A 25,225-nucleotide genomic window follows, 5' to 3' on the forward strand; every position below is an offset into this window, starting at 1 on the left:
CCTGGTGAAGCCTGCTGTGGTGATAGGGGTGGAGGCAGCAAAATGCTTCATTCTGGGATTGATTTCTGGCTGAAATAAATGACCTTGTTGAAGCTGATTGTCACAGGACACGTTGGGTTCATCCAGCCATGCATCCCCTGCTTGTGAAAGCTCAGCAGCGTTGCAGTTCAGGACGTGAATAATGGGATAAATTCCTGCCCTTTTAAAATGTTATGGAAGCTGTTGCTTGTTGCCCATCTTCCTGCATGCCTGAGTGCCGCAGGGGACGCACTTCAGTGTCACTCAGGAGAATCCATGCTGGCTCCCTGCCAACTGCAACAGCTTCATTTATTCATTGGCAGTAACTTTTACACAAGTTACTGATCTATTTGCTGCTCTGGCCATTCTGAATATGAAAATTTTATATGGCTTTTTGTTTTAAAGAGTTGCTAAGCATGGCAACTGATATTTTATGTGCTGAAAGCAGTGAACAGAGTTGGGTGTTCCGAAACTAAGTCACTTAATTATTTAATTATGTGCATATTCTGTTCTTAGAATTAAAAATACTATAAAGCACTGGCAGACTTCAACCCTTAATCTATAAACTGTTCAGCAGTGACATAACAGTTGCTGTAATAACTTCAGTAATGCTGATGATACCTCAGTGCTTTTAGCATGGGATGAACTCTGTCCTGCTTACTCAGTAGATGGAACAGGGCATTTGAAAAAAATGCTCTTTTAAAGTGGCTCTGCAGCTTCCCTGGCACTGGAGGGAGTCCTGCAATGCCAAACTAGAAACTCCATCTGTATAAAGAACGGGATTAACTTTTTCAGTTAACCCTAGATTTGAATTAATTTTCAGTTTCCCTTATATTCTTTCAGAGCTCATAAACATGCATTAAATATGTTGCGGTCATAAGCTCACAAAATGTTAAATTGCCAGTAAATGGTGAATGAATAGTTGAGGTTAGTAATAAACATTATTAAAACCAATTGTAAGATTAAAATCCCATTTTTATGCCTTCAGACAAGCAGGGGCCTGCAGAGGGGCTTTAGGGGGCAACTTGTAGTGTGTGTAACATTACTGAGCCCTCTTTTCCTCTGAGCTTTCAACTTTGCCTTTGCCTTGGTGAGCACGGGATGAATGGATCGAAAAGTGTTTTGCACTGTTACTCTGGGAGAAAGACGAATACGTCATCTTTCCCTCATATTAGCAGATTTTACAGCCCTGTCCAAGGTACAGAATGGAAAGAAAAAAAGGGTTCAACCCATGTGATTCAGCAGGGAAACAAACTGCTGGGGTTCCAAAGGTGCTGTGCTCCACCTTCCAGGTCTTTCTCTTTTGCACAGGGGCTTGGGGCCACCTGAGCCCTCACTACCTGTCAGCAATGGCTGCATGACACTACTGGGGGACCTTGGAACTCCCATTTCCAGTCTGAGATGAACAAATTCACCATTCCAGGGGAAAGGATTAGCAGAGTTTGAATGGCAAAGGAATTCAATTCAGCTTCAAGGCTGGGGAGTTCTAGCAACCCTCCTGCCCCCATGGGAATTTGGACACAAAGACAAAACTGGACTCTCTCAGCTGACAAAAGATCAGGGAGACAAACCCAAGTGTAGCCAACATTTTCAGGCACGCTTGATAGTAAAAGCACAGCCCTGCCTTCCGTGGCTCTCCTGGGAGACGAGGGGTGCCGGAAGCGCCTGACGTGTTCTGCACAAGCAGTGACCGCGCTTTCCGTGACTCATTTCCTCGTCCTGCTGTCCCTGGCAGCCAGCCCGGGGTGCCGGCACACGCCGTGTCCCCAGTGGTGCCAGCACACGCCATGTCCCCAAAGGTGCCAGCACAGGCCGTGTCCCCAGTGGTGCCAGCACAGGCCGTGTCCCCAGTGGTGCCAGCACAGGCCGTGTCCCCAGAGGTGCCAGCACACGCCATGTCCCCAAAGGTGCCAGCACAGGCTGTGTCCCCAGTGGTGCCAGCACAGGCTGTGTCCCCAGAGGTGCCAGCACACACTGTGTCCTCAGTGGTGCCAGCACACACCGTGTCCCCAAAGGTGCCGGCACACACCGTGTCCCCAAAGCTGCCAGCACACACCATATCCCCAGTGGTGCCAGCACACGCCGTGTCCCCAGTGGTGCCAGCACAGGCCGTGTCCCCAGTGGTGCCAGCACAGGCTGTGTCCCCAGTGGTGCCAGCACACGCCATGTCCCCAAAGGTGCCAGCACAGGCTGTGTCCCCAGTGGTGCCAGCACAGGCTGTGTCCCCAGTGGTGCCAGCACACGCCATGTCCCCAAAGGTGCCAGCACAGGCTGTGTCCCCAGTGGTGCCAGCACAGGCTGTGTCCCCAGAGGTGCCAGCACACACTGTGTCCTCAGTGGTGCCAGCACACACCGTGTCCCCAAAGGTGCCAGCACAGGCTGTGTCCCCAAAGGTGCCAGCACACGCCGTGTCCCCAGTGGTGCCAGCACACGCCATGTCCCCAGTGGTGCCAGCACACGCCGTGTCCCCAAAGGTGCCAGCACAGGCCATGTCCCCAGTGGTGCCAGCACAGGCTGTGTCCCCAGAGGTGCCAGCACACACCGTGTCCTCAGTGGTGCCAGCACACGCCGTGTCCCCAGAGATGCCAGCACAGGCCGTGTCCCCAAAGGTGCCAGCACACGCTGTGTCCCCAGTGGTGCCAGCACACACCGTGTCCTCAGTGGTGCCAGCGCACACTGTGTTCCCAAAGGCACGGCTGCACCAGGTGTCTGTGCTCTGGAAGTGGCACGCAGAGGAAATGTCACTTTGTACCTCGGCACGTTTCAAGCTACAAATTTCACTGTTTCTAACCTTAGTTACAAACTCTCAGCTGAGACATCCCGAGTTTTGATGAACTGAACGTGTTACTGTACTTTGTGTTTGCAGAAAGCAAATACCGCAGGCTTCTGACATTTGCCTAGGATTTGGAAAAGGTGACAATGAGAGCAAGGCAGGAGTTCTGGACAGCAGGGCTGGACAGGAATGCCTCTTTCTTCTGCTGGGATTAGAGGGAAAATATACCCACAGAGCAAAGTTTACAAAGTTCCAATCAGCAGTGTAATGACTGAAATGCTCCCTTTGTGGAAGGAATGCTGTAAATATTCTTCAGACAAAATTCCCTCAAACCAACTTCATTGTAGTTCAAAGACTGAAAATTTTTCAGTCTTCATCAAAGACTGAAAATTTTTCGATGCATATTGTAAAATGTGAAATTTAATTAATCATAATAATTTTAAAAAGAGTCAAGCAAAAGAGGGGGACAGTCAGACTCCAGGATGTTTTCTAACCATACTATAAGCCCCCCACTGGTTGCATATGCAGAAGATGGAGTGAAAAACAAATAAAAAATAAATCTTGTGAAGTTTTTTTTTTCAAAAAGGTCATTGCAGGATTTAAAAGCACTCTGGTATTTTTTAATAATGAAGATCAGCTTTAATAGTTTAAAAAATGGGAATTCTGGAATATGCCTACTCCAGTTAAAACAGCAAAAGGAATTTGGCTAAAACTGAGCTACCTGCAAATTAATTGTGAACTCACAAATTTCCCTGTGTATCCAAGTTTAACTTTCCAGATCCACTTTGAAAGATTCAAAAGAGAAAAAGTTTTTGCTCCTTCTACTGAAATATGTCTGAGAAGCTCCTAAATTGCCTCCCACAGCACAGCTTGGATGCCAGAGCACAGCCAGCCTGGCTTAGAGCTCTGCTGGGTGGGATAAGCAGGCCCTGATGAGGGAAAAATGTATGGAATGAAGTTGCAACAGTTTTTGCTTTTTTCAGTCAAGGCGAGATTCCTGAGAATGTTGGGCAAATCCTGAAACGCCAAAAATCCTCCAGCTTCCCCAAACATCTACTTTATTAACACACACTTCTACAGACGCACTTCAGAGCTTAATGCCTCACTTCTAACACTGATTTTGAGCAGCTCAAAATTAGTTTTGCTGCTAATTTATAACTCATCCTCCTCACAGAACTAATGGATAGGTTATTTAATTTTGTGCATTTTTCTATTGCTCGTGCTGGAAAATTAGGCTTTTAAAGTGTCCCTTCCAGCACACAGATTACGGAGCAGGGCAGAGCACCTGGGCAGCACCCAGCCCTCCCCAGGCAGCTGTCTGGGGCAGCACTGCACCGAGCTGTGCTGCTCTCAACGCTTTTAAGTTCAGATCTTTCAGCATGGATAAAATCCATGCAAGTGTATGAAAGCCTACACCACTGAAAGCTCCAAAAATATTTTCTTAAAACACTGAACTGCAGCACACCCTTGAAAGGCAGCGTTTTCTGCTGCCGCAGGCACAGGCTCAGCTCTGTGCTGCAGCATCCACAGCAGCTTCCTCAGGAATGAGTCACTCCAAGAGCCGATGGCAGGGTGGTGACAGCACCGGGTTTGTGTGCAGCCCCTTCCAGACTGTGCCTTACACGCTGTGGCCAGCAGGCTCCATGACAAAGGGAAGAGGAAATCTGTAAGCAGCAGCCAGCGCAGGCTCATCAGTGAAAGTTATGCCTCAATCTACATGATATGAACGCTTTTTTTTCCCTTAAAATGGAGGGAACTTGGTGTAATTTTTAAAATGGCACATAAAGAGGTTCGTCTATATTTAAACACTTAAAAATGAGGGGAAGTGGCGATTCTGCCTCAATTCAAACCTTAAAAGTTCATTGCAGGATCTCATTTTAGAGGTCTACAACAGGAAGAGGATGGAAAACTCTAAACCTGAAGCTGCTGGTCTGATTTTACACGCAGCCTTCCAGTAGCCCAGAGAGGCAGGGCTTTGGTCCAGCCTGACAAGCACGCAGGTCTGAAGAGCCACCACTGTGTGTGTCAAGGACATTTGTATGTGACACTTGCTCTGAGGCACAGCAAGCCCTGAAGGGACACTGAGAGCTGGGAGCACCTCACAGGGCACTGGAGACAAAGCCCAGAGGACAGCTCAGCGCTAAAATCCTGTGTCACCTGCTCCCAACAGGAATCCCCACTGCTCCACCAGCTGGAAAAATGCCCTGTGAGCCACCCCTGCTTTGGTTGCAAAGGGGATGTGAGGGTGTAGTGCTTCTCAGTGAAAACTTAGAGCCAGAGCAAAGCTACAGCTTGGGTATCAATAGCTGAAAAAACTATGGATTGTGGTAAATGAGTGTAACTTTATTAAAAGATTCCAAATTCCAAATGGGAGGAGGATGAGATGCTGTGTAAGACAACAACCACTAAGCAATGGAGGAGCAAACACCATGAAGACCCCCAGACCTTATCAATAGTCTGAATTATTGCTGTTATAGGCATAACTGCCCAGGAATTTCAGCGTTCACAGTCCCTCTTTGGAGGCACCCAGCTCAAGCTGTGGTGCTTCCCTAAAGGAATCCATCCTTCAGGGTATGTGGAACCCTGTTACGGGGCCTGGCATGTGTAATTTCTGAACAGGTTTGTCAGGTGTTTATTATTTCTGGGGACAAAGGATGGGAGAGAGGGGGCATGTGGAGAAGGGAAAAAAAGGTACAAATACCTAGGGAAAATGCTATGTCTTTGTGAGTGAAAGACCAAAGAAAAGGTGGCAGGGTGCCATAGATTTTTTTTATGCTTTGTTTTTAAACACATACCAAAGGCTCCAAAATATAACTGTTTTAAATGCAAAACTGTGGCTTTTATTTCCAAACATACAATAAATAGGTCTACCACAACTAGCCTCTAACTTCATTTTACATGGAAGGATTTTAAAATTAATTTGTGCATATTTAAAAATTAAACTTCCCTTTGCACATAATTCCAAACATAACCGAACTGCATTACACACCAGCTCATAGTCTTGGCACTGTGACACAAGCAACCAATTAGAAACAGAGCTCTGTAGCCAGGACTTGTACAAAAATTGCATTTTGAATTGTTGATAAAAGATCTACCAACAATTAAATCTTTTGCTGCAGTATACAAAAAACTTTAGTACATAAATGTTGAAAAGCAAGTTGTCTTCTCTTCTGTTTCTGTAGAGACTGCAAGGTAAGTGGATTTATTAAGTGTTCACTATTTGCTATATGATACAATTTTCTTACCAAAATATCTTTACTGCATAGTAACATTCCATATTTTCAAATGCAAAAAGAGATTAGATGCAGTCTTTTTATTTTATCCCTCATCACTGAATTTAAAGACATTTTTAACCGCATCTCTGTTTCATCACAGTGCAGAAGGCCCTTAATATTTCAAGGATTTATTCAGTCATATTTTTAATACAAAAGTAGAGGCTGAGGAAAAGCCAGAGTAGTCTATACACAATGCACAATCTGTGTACATTCTGAAGCTGTACCTCTTCAAGAACTAGTTATACACTCTTCAAACAAATCCCTTTATCCAGCAATTCAAAATGCTTTAGATCAGATTTATATTAGAATCAATACAACATATGCATATAAATACATTTATACCCTTCAGTTGCTAAACAACCCAGATGGCTGCGAGGATGTGACCCGAAATGGTTCTCCATTGGCCTGGGATACCAAATTATGTCGGCAGCTAACTGTTAACCAAGAGAGTCACAGTAAAAAATGGAGATCTCTGCACAAGGTAGGTGTGCCACAGCATCAGTTAAGACCAGAAATACCAGGTGACACCCTGGCCCCTTCAACAGGGCCAGGATTTCAGCTTCTGTGAGATGCAACACACAGGCAACATTTTTTCCCCTCTGCCGACACTCCGTTCATAAAAAGTCTCAGCAGAACAACAAAAACCCAAAAAATACAACAAACCAAAGCAAAGGTTTTGCAACTGCAAGTTTCCAAGACAGGTGCTGCAGCTTTCAAGAACAAAGTTTTATAATTAAAAAAGAAGGAAAAAAAAAAAAACCAAAACAAAATCCAAACCGAAAAGCAATGTGCAAGTGTGAAACTCAGAAGACGATAGCAGGGATCGATCTAGACCTCGGTTCAGGCTGAAACAGAGAACCCAAACTGCCTGATGGAAAACCAGTTCTCACTGCAAATCTCACCTCCAGCTGAGCAGGACTTTTGTGTACCTGCATAAAAACACCCCTGCCCCACCCAGGACAGGCTGGGGCAGCAGCTCTGGGGCTCCAAAGCCCGGGTGGCCCCAGCCCTGGGAGGGACAGAGCCACCAGCACTGGCTCCCCACAGCCCCACGGGTGCTCCAGGGCTGTCACAGCACAGGGCGATGTGTTCTCAGCGTTCTCAGCTTGGCTTCTGAAAGGATGCAGAAATGTTGGCTGAGTATCCTCCAAAGGTGCTAGAGGTTTTAAGTTTGAAGCGTTTCTTCCCACAATGCCAGGTATAAAAATGTGTATCTCTTTAAATAATATTGCACATAAAAATCACCTTAAAATCTGTAGTGAAAGCAGGGTTTAAGGACAGTGTTTTCCAAAAGAGAATAAAAAGCTACCTGTACATAGTAAATTTTAATTTAAAGAACGCCAAGATTATTCAAAATCTAAGCACATAATACTGACAGAAAAATGTTAAATTGCACAATCTACATATAAATTAATTTGTAAATACTTAGAAGTTTTTAAACATTGAATACCCTTGATTTCACGAATCAGCTAGGTCACTGTCAAAGGATCAACTTATTGAGTTAGAAGTACTTTCCCCCAGAAAGAAACAGAAACAAAAAGATTTGCAGTCTCAGATGAAGCACTGGAAAGAGTTAAAGCATTTCAGCTCAGAGGTAGTGCTAAACACATCCAACTAGAAGTCCATTATATTTGAACTATGATGAAATAACATAGTAAAATGTAGAAAGACTATAAAATTTACAAAAATAAATAGTTCTGAATGCTTTAGAAAATGCAAGAGACTTTGTTGGTAAGTGTCTTGATCTGCTTTTCTGACCAAAAGAAAGCAAAGCGTGTCTCATTTTTAAAATATACCCATCTCTAAGAACGTGTCTGCAATCCACACAATCTAACTCTGCAACTTGACAGATGCCAGCTTGGCATAGACTCTGATATTAAAAATAAAGTGGAGGCTTTGTAAAAGATCACCTCATATGAAATTTGCTTTGCATGTAAATTCTTCTGTCAAATTAAAAATTGCACATAAAAAAGTTTATTGAAAGAGGCATGAGGGGTGATGGGGGTATGTGCCCATTGTTCCACATACACCCTGGAAGGAAAATGATGATTGCACAGTTCTGATAAATAATTTTTCTTTTTTAAAATCTGCCACTTTTTTGGTTTGCAAGTTTTGGAATTATTTAGAAAATTCTACTATGGACAAATTATTATTTAGTTTGCTTTTTAAAGAATTCTTTACAACTATTCCAGTGGCTTTTATCCTGAAACCAAATGCAAGTGGCAGTCTAAAAGTATCTTTGGGTAAAACAAGTATCAGGATCCAACGAGAATTTCCATGATGTGGTCCAACTCACTCAGATCTGTTCTGCATATCTGAATGTTGTTTGCTGAAGAAGAATTACAAGATGGGAAGGTTTTCAATGGTTCTTCTGTAGCAAGAGATGGTGATCTGGGTGGCATCAGGGGAGGGCAACAGAAGTCTGAATCATACATTGAAGTGTCAATATCTTCAAAAATGTCATCTATTGCCAAATCCTTCAAGTAACTGGTTGAATTTGAAATCTCAAAGGAACCAAACACACATTCAGCTCCCTTCAAATCCTGCCTGTCATCTTCTAGTTTCAGACCAGTATTATCTGGAAACTTTGGCTGGTCATCTGCAGTAGGAACCAGACAGGTAGGTGGGCTGATATCTTCCACAAAGTCCAAATCCTTCAGAATAGATGAAATAGCAGATGACATGTCGTCGTCTGAAACGATCAGCAGGCTGTTTTCAATGGGGTCCTCCACAGACCGCAGGTCACAGCAGTGGGACTCTTGCTGACCAACACCTGAAGGCAACTGAAGGGAAATGCCAGGTGACTCCATCCCTGTGTAGCTGTGAGAAGCAGGAGCAATGCCAGGGCAGATATTCACTGGCTGCTGGCTGCTCTCCTGCCTCATCTCCTCCTGGATCTGCCGCACGGTGTTGGCGATGAGCACGGAGCGGTGCAGGTTGGGCTCCACCAGCATTTTGTACGTCTGTAACTTGGTGAGGCACATGTTGAGCACCAGCTGCCTCTTGAGTGGGTAGGGCAGACCTCGACTGGAATCAAAGGCACTCGTGAGACCAGCCATGCTCTCCTCATAGTCACTCAGCTTGCGCTTTAGGCCTCTCCCCAACATGAACCTGCAAGACAACAATCCTGAATTAACCTTGGGCAGGCCCAACAGACAATTCTGAAAACCCTGTAGTGTACAATGTATTGGTTAGCTGAGACTTTTGATGTCACAGAACATCAAGAGATAGAAAGAAAGCCTACAGAATAGTACTTCCATTGAAAAGATGCACTTTCCAGCTATACTGTTTCATGGCAACAATTTTTCTAAACAGAAAACATGGAAGAAATATACTAATGCTCTTTTTAAAAAGCTGTAGACTTCTAAATATATCTGACTGTCCACGTGAAATAAAACAGGTGCTTGTATTAAGGATCAAACTACAGAATATTGCATAATTTCCGTTTCAACATTCATTCTTGGGTACAGCAGGTAAGATTTCAAGCTAGTTTTCAACACCCATTTTGATCTCATTAAGATGTTCTAATGTCTTGCTCAGTGTCTCTGACAACATGCATAGAGTTCTATGTAGGGCTGACTCTTCTCTTTTTTTCTTTGGTGACCCAAAATTGTTTTACAGCAACACCAACAGCAGGGCCTCCCATGGGATCCTTATATCTATTCCACATCTTGGTGGTTTGGTTAAATGCGGGAGGAAATCTGGCTGGGCCACTGAGCTCACAGAGAGACAATGGCTGCTCATGGCTGCTGGTTCACAACCTGCTACTGACTTCACACTAAGAACATCAGGCAAGAAGCTATCAAACAACGTTTTAGAAGTGACCAATTTTGGTAAAATTGTTAGAGAAAAAATATAATTTAGTTGCTTTCATTCTGCTTTGTGTGCTGTTGCACTGAAATACAGTAGGTCTAGAACAACGTGGTACAAAAACCTGTACACACAGATCTAAAATATAAGTGATCCAAACAAATACCTGCTTGGGTACTTTACAATTACCATCCCAAGTCTTAAGAGTTTTTTTAGGGATGACAAGCCCTTTGCAATCATTCATATAAACACAGAAAAGGAGCGTGCTCGGCAGAGAAAACACTGGTAAAATCTTAGTTACACACATCCTAAAGTGTCCATGAACACAGACACCTTGTTCCCAAACTATTAAGAAAAATTAAGCAATTATAAATTAGACACCAGTGGCAGATTAAGGGCAGACCCTTCACGCACAATGATCCAGACCCTGCACGCTGCTGAGGGCCTCCCAACTTCCTTTTCATGTGAGCACTGGATGCTGCCAGCAATAGCTCAGCTGATGGCTGCAGCTGCCAGCTGCTAGCCTGTTGCTAAACTTTTAGGGACAAGGAGAAGGCAGCAGGATAAAGCCTCTTTTACTTTCAGGATTTCTCCAGATTTGCAGGGCTCCATGGTTATGTCCATCTGCCCAGACAAGGCTGTTGGAGAACTCTTCCCCTCTGGAGGAACAGAAAGCAAGCAAGCACTGCATCCTCCTCAGCAAGACACACAAGAGAAAACAGACAGCTGCTACAGGACTTGAGGTGTCAGACTTCTCAACAGCAGACACTTTTTGGTTTTTTTAAGGACATATCTGGATGAAATTCAAGTTGTCCTAGGACTGCATTTTTACTTAGTCTGGTCTATCTTCAGTTCATTAACACAGTCACTCTTGAAACAGCAACAAACTTTAATTACTTGTAATCTTACCACTTCTGCAACTTTTTAACTTTGGAACTCTGTTTTTCTCAAAAACTTCTGCTAAAGTGCCACAGCAGGAGCTGAATCTCTTTAAAAACCATGAAGTGTCTGAAGTGGTGTGCCTGTTCACCTGGGTCATCATCCCACACTGATCATGTATCACTCTCCCACTCCAGCACCCCATTAAGAGCAAACAGACCCAGCCAGCACCGAGCACTCCATTACAACAAAATCAGAACAAATAGGGATACAAAGTTCAGGCACAAAATATAAAAGTACTCCGGGAAGGCAGCGTGTGTGTGAAGGATCCTCAATACTGTCAGTAACTGCTAATTTTTGACACAATCTATGGAAAAAAATCACATTTACGTGGGACAAGTAGACTACAGCTAAATATGCCGACTCTCATAGTGAAAACAATTTATGCAAATCATAAACTCACAGTAAAATTGTGAACTCGCCATTTCAACTAGTATTTAAATGTTGTGTATTACCTCAAGCATTACCTCACAGCATCATTGTAAGAAAAAAAATTATGCATCATAACAGCTGTTTCTTCACTAAGCACCATCATTCCCATACACTGCACACTAGTGGGGTTTGTTTGTTTTTCTCTCAATTAATTGAGCAGACCAAAATTTACACCCATAAGGGAATGAAGATATGACCACACAGGAAACAGCAATTCTGACATATCACACATTCAGAATGCTTGGTTTTGATAATTTACTGCTTTTAATATTTTTTAAATACACATTTATACTTTGTTAGACACACAGGACATACTATTCTTATCTTTTTGAATTACAAAAATGTTAATTCCTAACATCTCAAAAATGTGCTAGTATTTAAATTCTGTAAGCAAGCTAAAAGAGCAAGCAGACTATGATATGCAAGGATGTATAATTTCACAGAAACAACTTAATATGACATGTTTTACTTTTTAATTCGAATGGCAGTCTTGTTAGACTAAATACTTCATGCTCATATAGGCAGACACCCCTCTTTTCATTCCTCAAATTTCCTTCATAAAATTGGTCCCAGAGCAATTTAGAAGTATGTAACAAAGCTTGAGCATGACAGCACTTGACTATGAAAATGAAGTGCAATAAACACTATTTGCTCCAACTTCAAAATGTTTTTACTTAACATACTCCCTACTCCCAAGATGTGTTTTTAAAATAAACAAACATAGTACTACCTTATATTTTAGAAATTCTGTCTAACATGATTTATTTCCTAACAGGAGGGATCCCCTACTCTCCCTCCAGGAACTAGATGACTTCAGAGGTTACACAGAAATTTGAAAAGGCTAATAAAAACCAGAGTACCATTGGTAGAGTGGATTTAAAAATGACTAGTGTCATGGTTGCTACAGGAGACATTAAATTTCAGTTCTTGTCAAACACACTCAGCTGCTGACCTACAAAAGACACAAAGCCCCTTTGTTAGCAGCTAATCTACATTTTATCAGGCCTTTTGCTTTACTTTCTAACACCAGAATTTCTGATGGGATCAGATCCTTAACACTCTACTGTGTATTTTCTAAGTAGCTTGTTCTTCGCAGGGCTGGGTATTGACACCTCATCCCAAACCCAAAATTCACAGTCAGATGCTCTCTTTCACAGCACTACTTTGCAGCAGAAGACGCTGATGGCATTATTTAATTATGCAATGCTTATTCCACTTCAGTTTTTGGTAGCAAGGCAAACAAGCAGCCGTGCACACACAAACCCCCAGCTGCCTGCTCAGACCAGGAGCAGTGTCTGCCCTTCCATCGGCTGACACCAGGGCACAGCCAGCTCAGAGCAGCACAATCTGGGCACACTAAAGCAGTCTCCAGAAACTGCACTCTCCTTACTCCAGCCTAATTCCAGGAACCTACTCACATCTCAAAAAACTGGGTCAACTAACAGGATTTTGGGATGTGCCAATCTGATAACTCTGTAATTTGCAAGTAAATAAACTGAATAAAAATTAAAAGTTTATGCCAACTTCAAAGTGAGGTCTTCACATAGCTGTTCAATTATAAAAGCAACAAGCTCTAAGTCACCCTTTTCTTGAACTTGAAGTTCCACAACAAAAATTTTTTTCTGTTGAGATCTATTTTAAAATCTTCTGTCATGAAAAAAACAGGAACAATGAGGAGCAACACATCTCAACATTTTTCCTGGCATCTTCTCATTCTCTCTCATTATAGTAATGCAAACTGAGTCACAGGCCATTCACGGCAGAATGCTTTTTAAATGAAAGTAATTTTTCAGATATAGAGAAAAGGAAGCAAAGTGAACTCAGTATTTGGAGTGCCAGACTCTCTATTCACATCACTGAACTACAATGGAGTCTGCACAGAATTTCTGCCCTGATTGCATGTTCCTCAGATCCTTCCAGTCCTCCATGGAGGACATTTCATTGCAACTCCTCCCTGCTAAGATGGGAAGAAGCATCCAGGCACTGTAATCCTACACCATACCAGGGTTTGAAAAAAACTTGGGAGGGAAGAAGCACGTCCCTGGCTGGCAAATCCACACAATACCAAACAAACAGGCCTGGTCAGGGTGCAGCTACTCAGAAGAAACATTCCAGGCTACCAAGAAAAATCCACATTGCGACGTGTTGTGGACAATACAGGGCCCGTGCCACCATTTCAGCTCCATCTGTCACACGGTCTGACAGTGCAGCTGCCACTGACACATGGCTGGGAAGTACAGCTGGGAACACTCTCAAGGAATAAAGCAACATGTGAAAACCCTCAATTACTTCTATCTGGGCAAACTACTACTTAAAAACTTTTTTTGAATATAAGCAAGAACTAAAGAGAAAAGTTAAACAATGTTTAGAACTCAGGACATCACAGAACTTTAATTTTTAGTAGAGAAGAGCTTCTTATAAAACAATGAGTGTATGAAACATGACTGCCACGGTTAGTATTGTCTGAACACAAACTTCTCATGCATAAAAATGAGCACTGTATTAAACTACACAACAGTTATTTATTTACCACTAAATATGTTTAAATAGCAAGATCATCAATAAAGTACCTGGCCTTCACTATCCAGGTAGAAGATAAAGATAACTGAATTCATAGTGGCACCTTTTGTCTTTTCTTTTTAGAGTATTATTAAATTCAAACTTGGTTGATCCTTTCTGTACAGCCACACTGCTGTATTTTTCAGCCCAAGTCTGTCTCAAAGTGAAATACTACTTTTTCTTACAGAACGAAAATACCAGCTTTGCAGGTGTGTAAGCACCTCATGAATGATGAAAGCTGCCTGTCCAGTTTGCAGTAATGCAACTTATGTATTAAAATCAAAATTAAGAGACTCCTTGCTCTTGTAATTTGGGCAATTCCCTTTCAAAGTTTCCTTTGCCTTGTAACTGTAGAAACCATGTAGGAGTAAAGACAGACAGACTCTCTGGGCTGTAGACTTGTGTTAGTGACTGACCAAGACTGGCTGATAACCTGGGGCTCTGCTCTCCCCTTTCTTCATGGACACATCTCACAAGCACCCATCCATCTGCAGGAAGTGCTAAGGAAGACAAACACCCCAACAGTTACGGCTGTTCCCCAGATTTATTTGATGTATGCTGTACACTATTTTTAATGATAATCTTTCCCCTACCTGACACACATTTTTAGGCAACACAGCTTCACAAGCAGTTTAAATTAAGTGCTAGACTGGCTGTTGGCTTTTATTTAACGTAGAAGAAAGTACACAAGGAAGTGGAAAGGCTGAAGGTGCAGTTAACAGACACAGCACAAATCCCTTCCTCCCATCCAGGCTTAGTGCTGATCACTTGGACATGCCTTACATAACAGTGTAAGCTGTCAGAGCACACAGAACATCTCTGATCTGGGGTCCCCATCAGGTGCTGGAGATCCCCACACTACATCTTAGCTGCTACCCTGAGCAAGTGAGGGAAGGACTAAATGCCTTAGGAAACACCAAATGAAAAAAGCTTAGACCTGAATATACTTCCAAATACACAAAAGTGTGTTTAAGTCCATTGCCTCCCCACCCCCCTCAGCCCTGCCCCAGTTTAGCCAAGATGAGTAACTGCTGGAGAAGGCACAAGTGACTAAAAGTGTGCACACAGGGAGGAGTGCAGTCCTACCAGCTTACTCCCATACCTAAACTCTTATGCAATAACTTCTTCACAGGAGTCAGAAATAACCAGAAAATGGCTGCTCAAAGAAAGAAGACTTAATGTCAACTTTTCTGGTCAACAAATCCTGACCTATAACATGCCCACTGTCTGGTACAAAGCAACTGGAACACAGAATCAAGATATGTTCAGACTGTTCAGACTCAAGAAACGCCAACAAAAACAACAAACAAACACACACACACAAAACAACTCTGCAAACAAAACAGAAAAACCCCACACCTAAGGATTTCCCCACATTTTGAAAGTAAGACTAGCCTGAATAGCATTCATTAGGTACAGAAGAGGAATGAGAGGAAGACTGAGTTTACTACAGAATTATTCTGGGATTAATGAAGTTCCCACTGTCATTCACTATGTGTGGAAGTAGAAAATAAACCTGTATCATACACAAATATTTTAGGAGTTGAAATGATGTTTAGGAAGCCCTTGGAAATAAGTTTTACTTTTAAATAAAGGTTAGTCTGAAACCCTCCCACAACAACCTGTTTATGTTATGTCTACTGGGATCTGGAAAATTCCTGCACTTAAGGACATCTTTCTAAGTTCCTTACGCCCATTTCATTTCAGAAAGCACTGATAAGAGCTTTGCTTTACAAACTATGGCAGCTGAGTTTCAGACCATGGCATTTCACTCTGGAGAAGGAACTCCTCCGTTAGGATCTGTACCTTCCACAGCTAAAACAAGTGGGTTCCAGTGCTCAGTAGAGAAAAACTTCCATCCTTGAATAACCCCAAACTCAGCCACTATCACTCTTGTCTGTCACTTCTGTATCTTGTTCCACATTTATTAATAAATCTCATGTGTATATTTTCCATGGGAGTGTGTTTAGCAAGGTTTTTCAGGTATTCTGGGTGGATTTTTTTTTTTTAGTGGAAGAAGGGCCTGGAATCACTTAAACTAAGAACCAATACTAGTTGGCAAAAGCTAATACATGATCAAGAGTTACTAAACCTAGAAACTCCCATAGTAAAACCAAACTATAATTAAATGAGAAAATAAGACTCATAAAGGAAACAACAAGAACCAAACCACCATGGTTCCACCAAAGCATCTCACTGGAGAGACAAAGGATCATTAGAGCTGCAAAGGCAATGACAGACCTCTTCACAGCTTGTTCTAGTCAACTGCACAGCTCTCAATCCCACATTTGCTTCAAACAGAGATATTAGATGCATTCCCCAACACAGCACTGACACACATTTTAGGGCTACAGTGATCTAAAAGAGCTGCTAATAAAGGAAGTTACAGCTTATTAAATATTAAAAATTGGCATGCCATACTTTAACAGAAAAACTGGATCATTAACAGCAAAAGCAAACAAGAAAAAAAGCTATTTTCCTGATAGAGGAAAACTGTGCATTTTTTATTTCAGTAACCAAATCAGAAATCATTGAATTTTCTTTCTCTTGTAGTACACAACTTTACTTCAGTATCCAAAGTGCCACCTTCTCACAAGACAAAACTGCAATACTCAATTTTAGCAGCTGAACAGTGGATCTTACCATAAGACTGATATCTTAGTTAAGCAATTTCCAATAAGAATGTGATCTTAAGGTAATATGCTTTATTGCATTATAATAATTCCCCCTTATCAAGTTAAAAACAGTAAAGGAAATTCAGAACACTCAAACCAAAGTTTTTACCTCACTTTATATTATAAATATAAATTATGTTTATAATATAAATAATATTATCCCCTTTTTAAAAGATTTATTTCAGTTTACCATTCTAATCCACATATAACATCTGTAGTCCATTATCAGAATATGTCCTATGCATGTAAGATACAATTTCACAAAAACAAATAAGTAGTTACCCTTAGAAAACAGAAAGGAGTCCAGGCAGGAAGATTCTGGATTTTGCATAAAGCGTGGTCATCCAAGAGTCTTGAACTATCCCAGAGGCCAAGCCATCCACCAAGGTAGGATGATGCGACTTAAGAGGAAAAACAAAACAAAATCATTTAATTACTATGTGATGGTTTTTATATTTTTTTAACCAGAAGCATCAAGCAGAACAATTCAATACAACTTTTTAAAATTATTTGTGGTAAATTCTATTAAAGCAGAAAAATGTGGGTTAAGCCCCCTAAAATTCATGAATACACTGAGATAAGAGGACCTAACAGTTTTACCTGTGAACACATAAAATGTGGAAATTATCTTTTGTAAATGGGTACTGCAAAATGCTGATCCTCTAAGCATTAGGCTTTAGGATAAGGACATGCACTGCTACTTTCTCAGGTTACTGAACACCAATTTACAATTGCAATCATCTCCAAAATTACATAATCAGGAGAAAGAATACCATGCATTGTGAAGAACTACATTTCAGAATTATCCCCTAATGCTTACAGGCTGCAAAAGCAGTTAGATTTTTATTTAATTCCCCAACTTTCCTCTTTTTCAGCATACACACAACCAGTATGAGAAGAGAGTTGACAAGGTATGCTATGATTATGTCTAATGTTCAATGTGGCACCATTTCCATCAAACCCCTGATATAACAGCATCTGCAGTATGGCTAGAGACCACATGGATTAAATCATAGATTAGCTCAAGGCATTGCTAACCGGGAAGTGTGAAAAGGCTGAAGCGACAGTAAACTATGGGCTAGGCTAGGAAATGTGGAGGGAATCGCACGATCCATGCTCTTGAGGTCTCACCTCCACCTGGAGAACCAAACAGTTATGCATTCCAAGGATTAAAGCCCTCGCAGGGGCTAACAGCCTGCAGCCAGGATCGGATGTGACATGCCTGTTTGTGCACATCACACACACAGACACCTGAGCCAGCTACGGCAAACCGCCTCACAAATGCACCGCAGGAGCAAGGATCAGTACTGGCTGCACAAACACAGCCCTTCGTCATCAAAAACCAGGGGTTCATACATTATTGCACAAATCTTAAAATAATACATAGTGAAAGGCAGTCTTACATTCAGACAGACGGGCAAGTAAACGCCTACAGTTCATCTTACATAGCAACTCATAGCCTGATGCTACCAAAGGGCTCCTCCGCTTACAGAACCTCGGAACTGTAAAAATGCAGTAAAACAGCAGTAAAATGCCCGTGACCTCAGCAAGCCAAATCTAACCCCCAGCAACAAACACATTAACATCTCCCTCCTCCTCCTAGAAGCTGACTTCTTTCCCAGTATAATGATATCCATGCTATCTGTAAATAATTAGGAAAAAAAAAAAGCCCCAAATAAAGAGACAAATGAAGATTCATAACCTATTTGCTCTGAAACAGCAGGACTTCAGGTGGTCACTATTGAGGTTCATTAAAGTGTACTTGTTAGGTCACAGGGAGAGGTGTGCAGTCACTGCATTTTCTATACACTGAATATAAAAACACATGTTTTAGAGTTTTAGGATTCTTTAATGCTAAAACAACTTCACAAAGCTAACAAGCATAGTAAAATGATGAAAAGTTTTAGATTTCAGCACCTTAGCTAAAAATCCCCAAACCCAACACAATTAGAAGCACTGGATAAAAAAATAGTACTGTTACTTGTGTTTTAGAAGTCCAATATTTTGATAGAAGGAGATGAAGTCAAGAAGTTTTCAAATTTAATTTCTTTATTAGACACTTCAAAGGATTCCTGCAGAAGTAACTGTGGAGGTTTTGACTTTTGCCCAGTATGATTTCTGGGCACACTGGGTTAAGTGTCAGGAAGAAGTACAAAAGTAAGGTTGTTAGGTGTAATTTTTACAATCTGTTAGGGGAAAAAAAAACAACTGTAGAAGACACAGTAGCTGTAAATCACTATGAATTCTGTCTCTAGTGGATTATTTTCTGTCTTCCCTTCCCAAGACGTGTTTAGGGGGTCACACTAGAATTTTGAGATTACAGCATCATTTTAATGTTAATGGTATTTCCCACATAGCAGTTAACTACCTGAACTACGGAATTTCAGCCACATCAAAAATAAAGCGGAAAACTACTGCATAAAGGTTCCTACCTATGCTTTTAGAAACGAGCATTCCAACACAGTCCGAAAAATTCCAGGCCTAACTGGGGCAGAAATTATTAACTGCACCTATTTGCGAGCTTAATCTGCAATATGCATAGAGCCCAATCTTACGCTCCTCCAGCCCCATCCACCTGCTCGCAGCCCACACTAACACACGTTTACCAAGCCAAGCAAACCCCGCTGTTAAAAATGTAACTGCAGCTTACACGTAAGTCGCAACTACCGAGCGGCAGCGATCAGGAGCGCCAGGATGGAGCCGCTGGGATCCAGGGAAAGCCCTTTCCTGCCGCCCTCCCGCAGCCGCTCCCGCGGCTCCTGCCACCATTTGGCCTTTGTGGAAGGAGCGTCGGTGCTTCCTGCGGGCGTCCCGCCCCCCCCGCGGCCGTGGGCAGCGGTAACCAGAGACAACCTTGGGCTTCCCGAGCTGCGAAAAGTTACACTCCTCCCCCTTCCTCCGCCCGGCTCGCTCAGACCCCGGCCGGGCTAATTATAACTGCGCGAACAACTTCCACCGCCGGCCGCGCTCCGGGCGCTCCCCCCGCGCCCAGCCCGGCTCCCCGGGGCCGCCGTGCCCCCGGCCCCAGCCCGGCTCCGCCGTCTCTCCGCACCGCGCCGCCCCGGGNNCGTCCCCCCGCGACCGCCGCTACCCTCCCCCTGCCCCCGCTGCCAGCCCCGCGCCCTCCCGCCGCCTCCCGACCGGCGCCCCACCTGGGAGCAGAGGAAGCCCCGTTCCTTCGCAGCCGGCCGCGCTCCCTCCCTTCGGCGGGGCTGGGACTCGGGCCGGGAGGAGGCGGAGGCAGCGCCACCCCCGCCGGGCCCCGGCAGCCTCCGCTCCGCCCTTCCCTCCGCCCGCGGCTCCCGTGGGGGGGCGCTGCGTGTGCCGCGCGCGCCAGCTGCCCGCCCTCCCATTGGCCGGCGGCCCTTTCAACCTGCCCGGCAACCATTTTCTGACTGGTCGGTGAGCCTAGGGGGCGGGGCTACGGCTGGTCCCGCGGCGCCGCCCAATGAGCGAGCCGCGAGAGCTGGGGGGCGGGGCCGCGCTCCGGGCTCGCCCAATGGGGACGCGGGCGCCGCCGAGTCCCGCGTTCCCCGGCGCGGCGCTCCGGGGGCGGCCCCGCCCGCGCTGCCGGGATGGCGGAGCGGCCGCGCCGGGCCGGGCTCCGCACCGCGCTGGGCTGCTCAGCGCACAGCGCCGGGCTCCGCACCGCGCCGCTGCCGCGCTTTCAGCCTCGAAAGCATCGCGGAGCCACCGGCCAGCCCGCACCCAAGCCCGCAACCACCCCCGCCCCCCCCCCCCCTTTTTTTTTTTTGTATAAACTCGCAGTCCGTCTGTGACCAAAAGTACCAAATTTCAGTAAAAGGCACGCCCTGGGCCTCTACAGAGCAGCGTTCCTACGACGCCCCCGTGCCAGGCCTGTTGGGAAACGAGGCGCGCGCGTCTCCCGAGCAGCCCTAGAGCTACGTCAAACATTGCACAATTCTGTCATGAATATTCACTTGGGTTTGTTTTTTTTTTTTTTTCCTTCAAAGATGAGGTGGTTTTAGCCATGCTCAAACCTCATATTTGCTTTTCACGGGCATTTGCGTAATCAGGTTACATTGGCACGAGTGTTTGTGCAAACCAGATTTCAAAATCTGACATTGAAGTATTTGTGAAGATCGGTTTTCATCCTTTGTCAAACCCTGCCATGGGTTGGTTACCTGATGCATCCCCTAAAAGCTGCTTGATCTAAACCCATCTCTGGAAGAGCCAATCTCTAGGACATTAAAACCAAACAAAACTCAAGGACGTTTGCACAGACGGGTTCCTACATGGACAGCAAGCACAGACCAAGCTCACACACAATGTTCAATGTCGGTCTCATAAATACTACAGAAACATTTGCAATTTTCTGGTGGAGATAACACTACAACTTTGATGAAAGATCAGCTGCTTTTTGTGATTATTCAGCAAGGAGATTTTTTCTTTTAAACCCTCAGGTCCAACAGATTTTAACCCTTGTGTCTCCTGAGGGCACTCGTGAAGGGGTAGGAGTGTGCAGTGGGGGCAAAGGGCAGAGGGACAGAAATCCGGAGGTGACCCCCGCGGGTTCCTCACTGAGGATGGGGGATTGTCTCTCCAGGCCACCTCTGTCCTGCAGCAGGGTGCCCCGGGTTCCTCAGCCACAGCTGTGCTCTGACCTCACTGCTGGGGGTCACGGAGCACAGAAGGGGAGCGAGTGCTGCCATGAGAAGCGCTAATGAATCCTTTTTGACTGCTGCCGGAGCTGTGTCGCCTCCCCGAATGGCTGAGGGGTGACACCCCGACCCCCATGGTCCATCTGCTGCACCAAGAGTGAGTGCAGGACCAGTGTCAGCACCGAGGGGGAGGAGGGGACCAAATACCTCCCCCAGATGCCTTCCTTCCCACCACACACTGTGGGTTAAATGGAGGAGTAACTCTGAGATGTTCAGGATTCTTCTGTCTGCTGAAGTCAACCAGGGACAGCCAGGAGTATTGCACCAGGACCAACCCCTGCCATCTGCTGGGGATTATCTCCAAGGAACAGACACAGGACAGGCAAAGGGAGCTGGTGCAGAAGGGATGGATCTGGAATCATTATGTCTAATATGGAATATAAAGGGATAGTTTAACTAGCAGTACCACCAAAGTGTCCCCATAGCTTGAGCCAAGATTAGGCTTTGCAGACTTGATCCCTGCTGGCCAAAAGTCTGCAACCTCTGGGCAGCCCTGCAGCACCAGTACAGTCCTGGACAATTCTCCCCCTCCAGCTCAATGCTTGAGCCTCTGGTGCAGCCATTCTCCTCCAGTCCAGCAGACCTCCCAGAAAGACACCAACACTGGTCACCCTGCTCTCCTCACTCTTTCCTGAGTGATTAACCCAAGGTGGTCAGCTGTTCTGTAAGCAGTTCTGTGCAATAGAAAAGGGTGAATGTGCCTTCTATATGTTTCTAGAAAGTTCTGTTGTTTCAAACATTATCTGACATGAGCTACAGCAAAAAAGAAGCTGGAGTTGTTTAAGTGCGTGCATCAGAACTTTGGATTCATGGCTTCACACCTGAAGAAGTTAATAGAAATGACACAAAATATGGTGATTATTCGCAAAGGGTTTGGTCACTTTTTTGCTTGTGTTAACAGTGAGGTTCACATAAAAGAACTGGAACCTCGTTTAGCTTGGCAATATTTAATGTCTCGTGCTAGAGGAGCCATGCTTGTCTCACACAGTGAAGAATTCAGAGGGCTGAGCTCACATACAAGGTCTTTCTTGACAAAAGTCTTCCTTTCAAAGGTCCTTACATTCTCAAATGAGGTCATGTTCTACGAGTCTAATGCTCTCCCATTTTGACTTGAACTAAGCTTGAGGCAAACTAAGGACTGTATATGATTTTTTAAAGCTTTAAACATGGCCTTTCAGTATGACTGTACTCACTGCAGCAGGCCAGGATGCCATTCTCACGAGCAGCATATTTGCTTTTGCAGCAAATTTTACATAAACCAGAAAAAAAAACACAACATCCAAACCAATCAAGGTCTCTATATAATTCATCTGAAAGGAATGCTGGGGGTTTGCTACTTCTTCTTACCTTCATACTCGGCATCTATTAAAAAACACAGTTCCAGGAACACAAGCAGTAATGGAGACTGCTTTCCTATGGATTTATGCCTGTGATTAATTACTCTGTGTCTCAGGTACAAGCTCTAATTGAAGCTGGTCTCATGCCTGGAATCTTACATCTCTCCCTTATCTGGATTACTGGTTATCAGTACAGAATGCTGTTTTCTTCTGGTATCTCCACACTTGGAAACATTCTAAAAATGTAGTGACTGTGAGATCTCACGGATTTGATTGAAATGAATTAGCTGTTCTGAAGCTGAATGGCAGCTGAATGATCCCGTCATGCCACCCTTCCACAGGGAAGTGAGAAAGGCAGAGCACACTGCACTAAACCCTGGTTAGTTTTACCACCTCTTGGTGGTAAAGCCTCTGTGAACAAACTATTCCTACACCTACTCAAGTTTATTAGAAAAAGCCATGACACAAGATGGTTATTACAAAACCTAACAACACCTTACTGAATATTTCTCAGAGTAGGAAATTAGCCATTGTTCTCTTTTGTCAAGAGAATCACTATTTACAAGAAAAAGCACTTTCCCCCTATACCTTTCAAATGAAGCAGAGGCAAAAAAGCAAATGACAGTACCAAGCTTCAATTTAAACAATTAACCATTCAACAGTTTTGTCTTAAACTTCAGTCAGTTCACTGGACACAAAATAATCCAAACACCCGGTGCTTTCCATATCTAGCCTTCCTCTCAGTAATGATTTCAAACACAGAAAACTGAATTTGGTACAAGCACTGGCTTTTTTTCTTTTACATATTAAACTCTTTTGGTTTTTGAGTTTTTTATCAACATACCCACTCTTCCCTTTGTAAGTCCTGTTTTGTAAGCTTGCACAATTCCAGGCTGAAGGTGCATTACTTTTTCTTGATTTCCTCTCCAAATCTTGTCTGTAAATAGAACATGAAAAATAGTACATACTATTTCCTTTGCTGCAGCATTTTACTATTGCAGTACATCCTTGCACTTCCCACTCCATGGGAAGCTCCGTGGAGCTTCCAAATACAGCATATATGGGGATACAATTTCTGTTTAATTCTGGTTTTGAAAGCAGTCATGTAATCACCTGTACCTTCAATTACTCTTCCCTAAAAAGAAGACAGTTGAAATTACTCAAATGTTTCCCTAGCAATGCATAGCAGCCGCTGGCATTAGGTTTTCCTGTTGACATGTTTGTCATGCATGAACATTTGCCACAATAATTCTTCAGGTCATAAACCACTCATTTTGGGGGAATGTTGGCTAAGCAAATGAATAATTACTGGGTTTTTTTAAGAAAGAGTTCCCATACAAACTTATGAAAATCATGTCAAATAATGAAATTTCTGTATTTTTCACTAGCTTTTTTTTTTTTTTTTTTAAAGCACTACAAACATCTAAAATAAGTCTCTTTCCTGACAAATTATTTGATGGGATTTCACCTCTCCATGAAAATTCCTTGGAAAAAAGTAGGAAAACTTAACTGTCAATTTTTCAAGAGACACCAAAAAAAGTTCAGACAATCCTTGCAAAACCTTGTATTTAGTAAGCCAGATTGACAAAAATACATGTTCCCGAGAATGTTTATTTCATTTCTTTGAAACTTGGTGACTTTGTACTCTTAGTATTAGTCAGAGCATGAAATAACACTCATTTAAGAACTGATGAGCAAACAAAATTTGTCATCATCAGTCATGGGGTTTTTTGCATATGGGACTACATCCTAGGCCTGAGACACAAGTATATTTTCACTTTGAACAGAAGTAATTTTTGAAAGCATTTTTATTTGTCTTATCGTAGATGTCAGAAAGCAAATGTGTTGGGGTTTTTTTCATTCTAGCTTTTGACAGTTCATTTACTTGTAAGGGAATATGGAATAAGTTGCACGACTGTAAAGCAGTCACACAAATCAACATTCTGAGACACAAAAAAATCCATAATGGTCTGATAGTTACAATACTAAACTATACGCTCAGTCAATTTACAATAATGCCTTTTAAAATGCTCACTAAAGCAGCCCAGACATACCCAAGACTTCAAAAAAGTCTAAGGACAGCTTTGAGAACAGGTAATTCCTGGTTAGTCTGAAGGCTCAGCTCGTGTGAGAATCCCTAACCTGCTCCAGGCTGAAACCCTTCACTGCTGTGCCTCCAAGGCAGTCTGGTCAGGAAAGGTGCTTTTTTTATTCAAAGACCTGATTCTCTCTTCACGGACCAAATTTGTCCTTTAGGCAAATATAGCTCTGGTTGTAGAGACAGGTGATGTTTTTTGCTAGGCAAGCTCCCAGAGCTGCGGCAGAGAGAGGGGGTTAAAAAAAACTAACAAACACCACACAGAGAAGCAATAAGCAGACAAGCCATTGTTACAGCAGCCTGGATCCTTGCACTTCTTGCCTTTGCAGAATGCCTGAGCTCTGATTTTCTGGCAAGAGAAAAGGAGAAATAAAACCACCGGCACAGAAGGGGACAGATACTCAGTGCTACCTGCAAAGGAAGCAGATTGGATGTTAGCTATGTGCCTGACAGTGCTTGCTGTGCTGCAAGTCTACAGCCCAGTGCCATCAGCAGACAACAGCCTTGTCTGACACACGGCATTGATGCTGTGCAAGCTCCACAACTCTTCCCCAGGAGCACAAGAGAAAACGGCTGCCAGGAGTGGCAGCAAAATCTGTCAGAAGCCTTTCCTAATTTAAGAAGCTA

The 25,225-nt window shown here is 43.6% G+C and overlaps 1 protein-coding gene across 5 annotated transcripts; it reads right to left on the reverse strand.

Annotated features, from left to right (window-relative positions):
• Positions 1-5,604: 5,604 nt before the first annotated feature.
• Positions 5,605-19,764, reverse strand: LOC121358231 (SERTA domain-containing protein 2-like). Of its 5 annotated transcripts, none has more exons than XM_041476266.1 (5): positions 19,634-19,658; positions 18,184-18,290; positions 17,885-17,983; positions 16,764-16,882; positions 5,605-9,177 (listed from the first exon to the last, which is right to left on the reverse strand). In XM_041476266.1, exon 5 carries the CDS (start codon positions 9,171-9,173, stop codon positions 8,322-8,324), a length of 852 nt encoding a protein of 283 aa, XP_041332200.1. In that variant the 5' UTR covers positions 9,174-9,177; positions 16,764-16,882; positions 17,885-17,983; positions 18,184-18,290; positions 19,634-19,658; the 3' UTR covers positions 5,605-8,321. The 5 variants fall into 5 exon arrangements, with proteins under 5 accessions (XP_041332200.1, XP_041332201.1, XP_041332199.1 ...); XM_041476267.1 differs by lacking the exon at positions 19,634-19,658 and adding an exon at positions 19,132-19,553; XM_041476265.1 differs by lacking the exon at positions 18,184-18,290 and having other exon boundaries at positions 19,634-19,762.
• Between the last annotated feature and the right edge of the window lie 5,461 nt (positions 19,765-25,225).

Source organism: Pyrgilauda ruficollis, unplaced genomic scaffold, assembly GCF_017590135.1.
Source record: "Pyrgilauda ruficollis isolate IOZ18807 unplaced genomic scaffold, ASM1759013v1 scaffold38, whole genome shotgun sequence".
In the NCBI taxonomy this organism is placed as follows: Eukaryota; Metazoa; Chordata; class Aves; order Passeriformes; family Passeridae; genus Pyrgilauda; species Pyrgilauda ruficollis.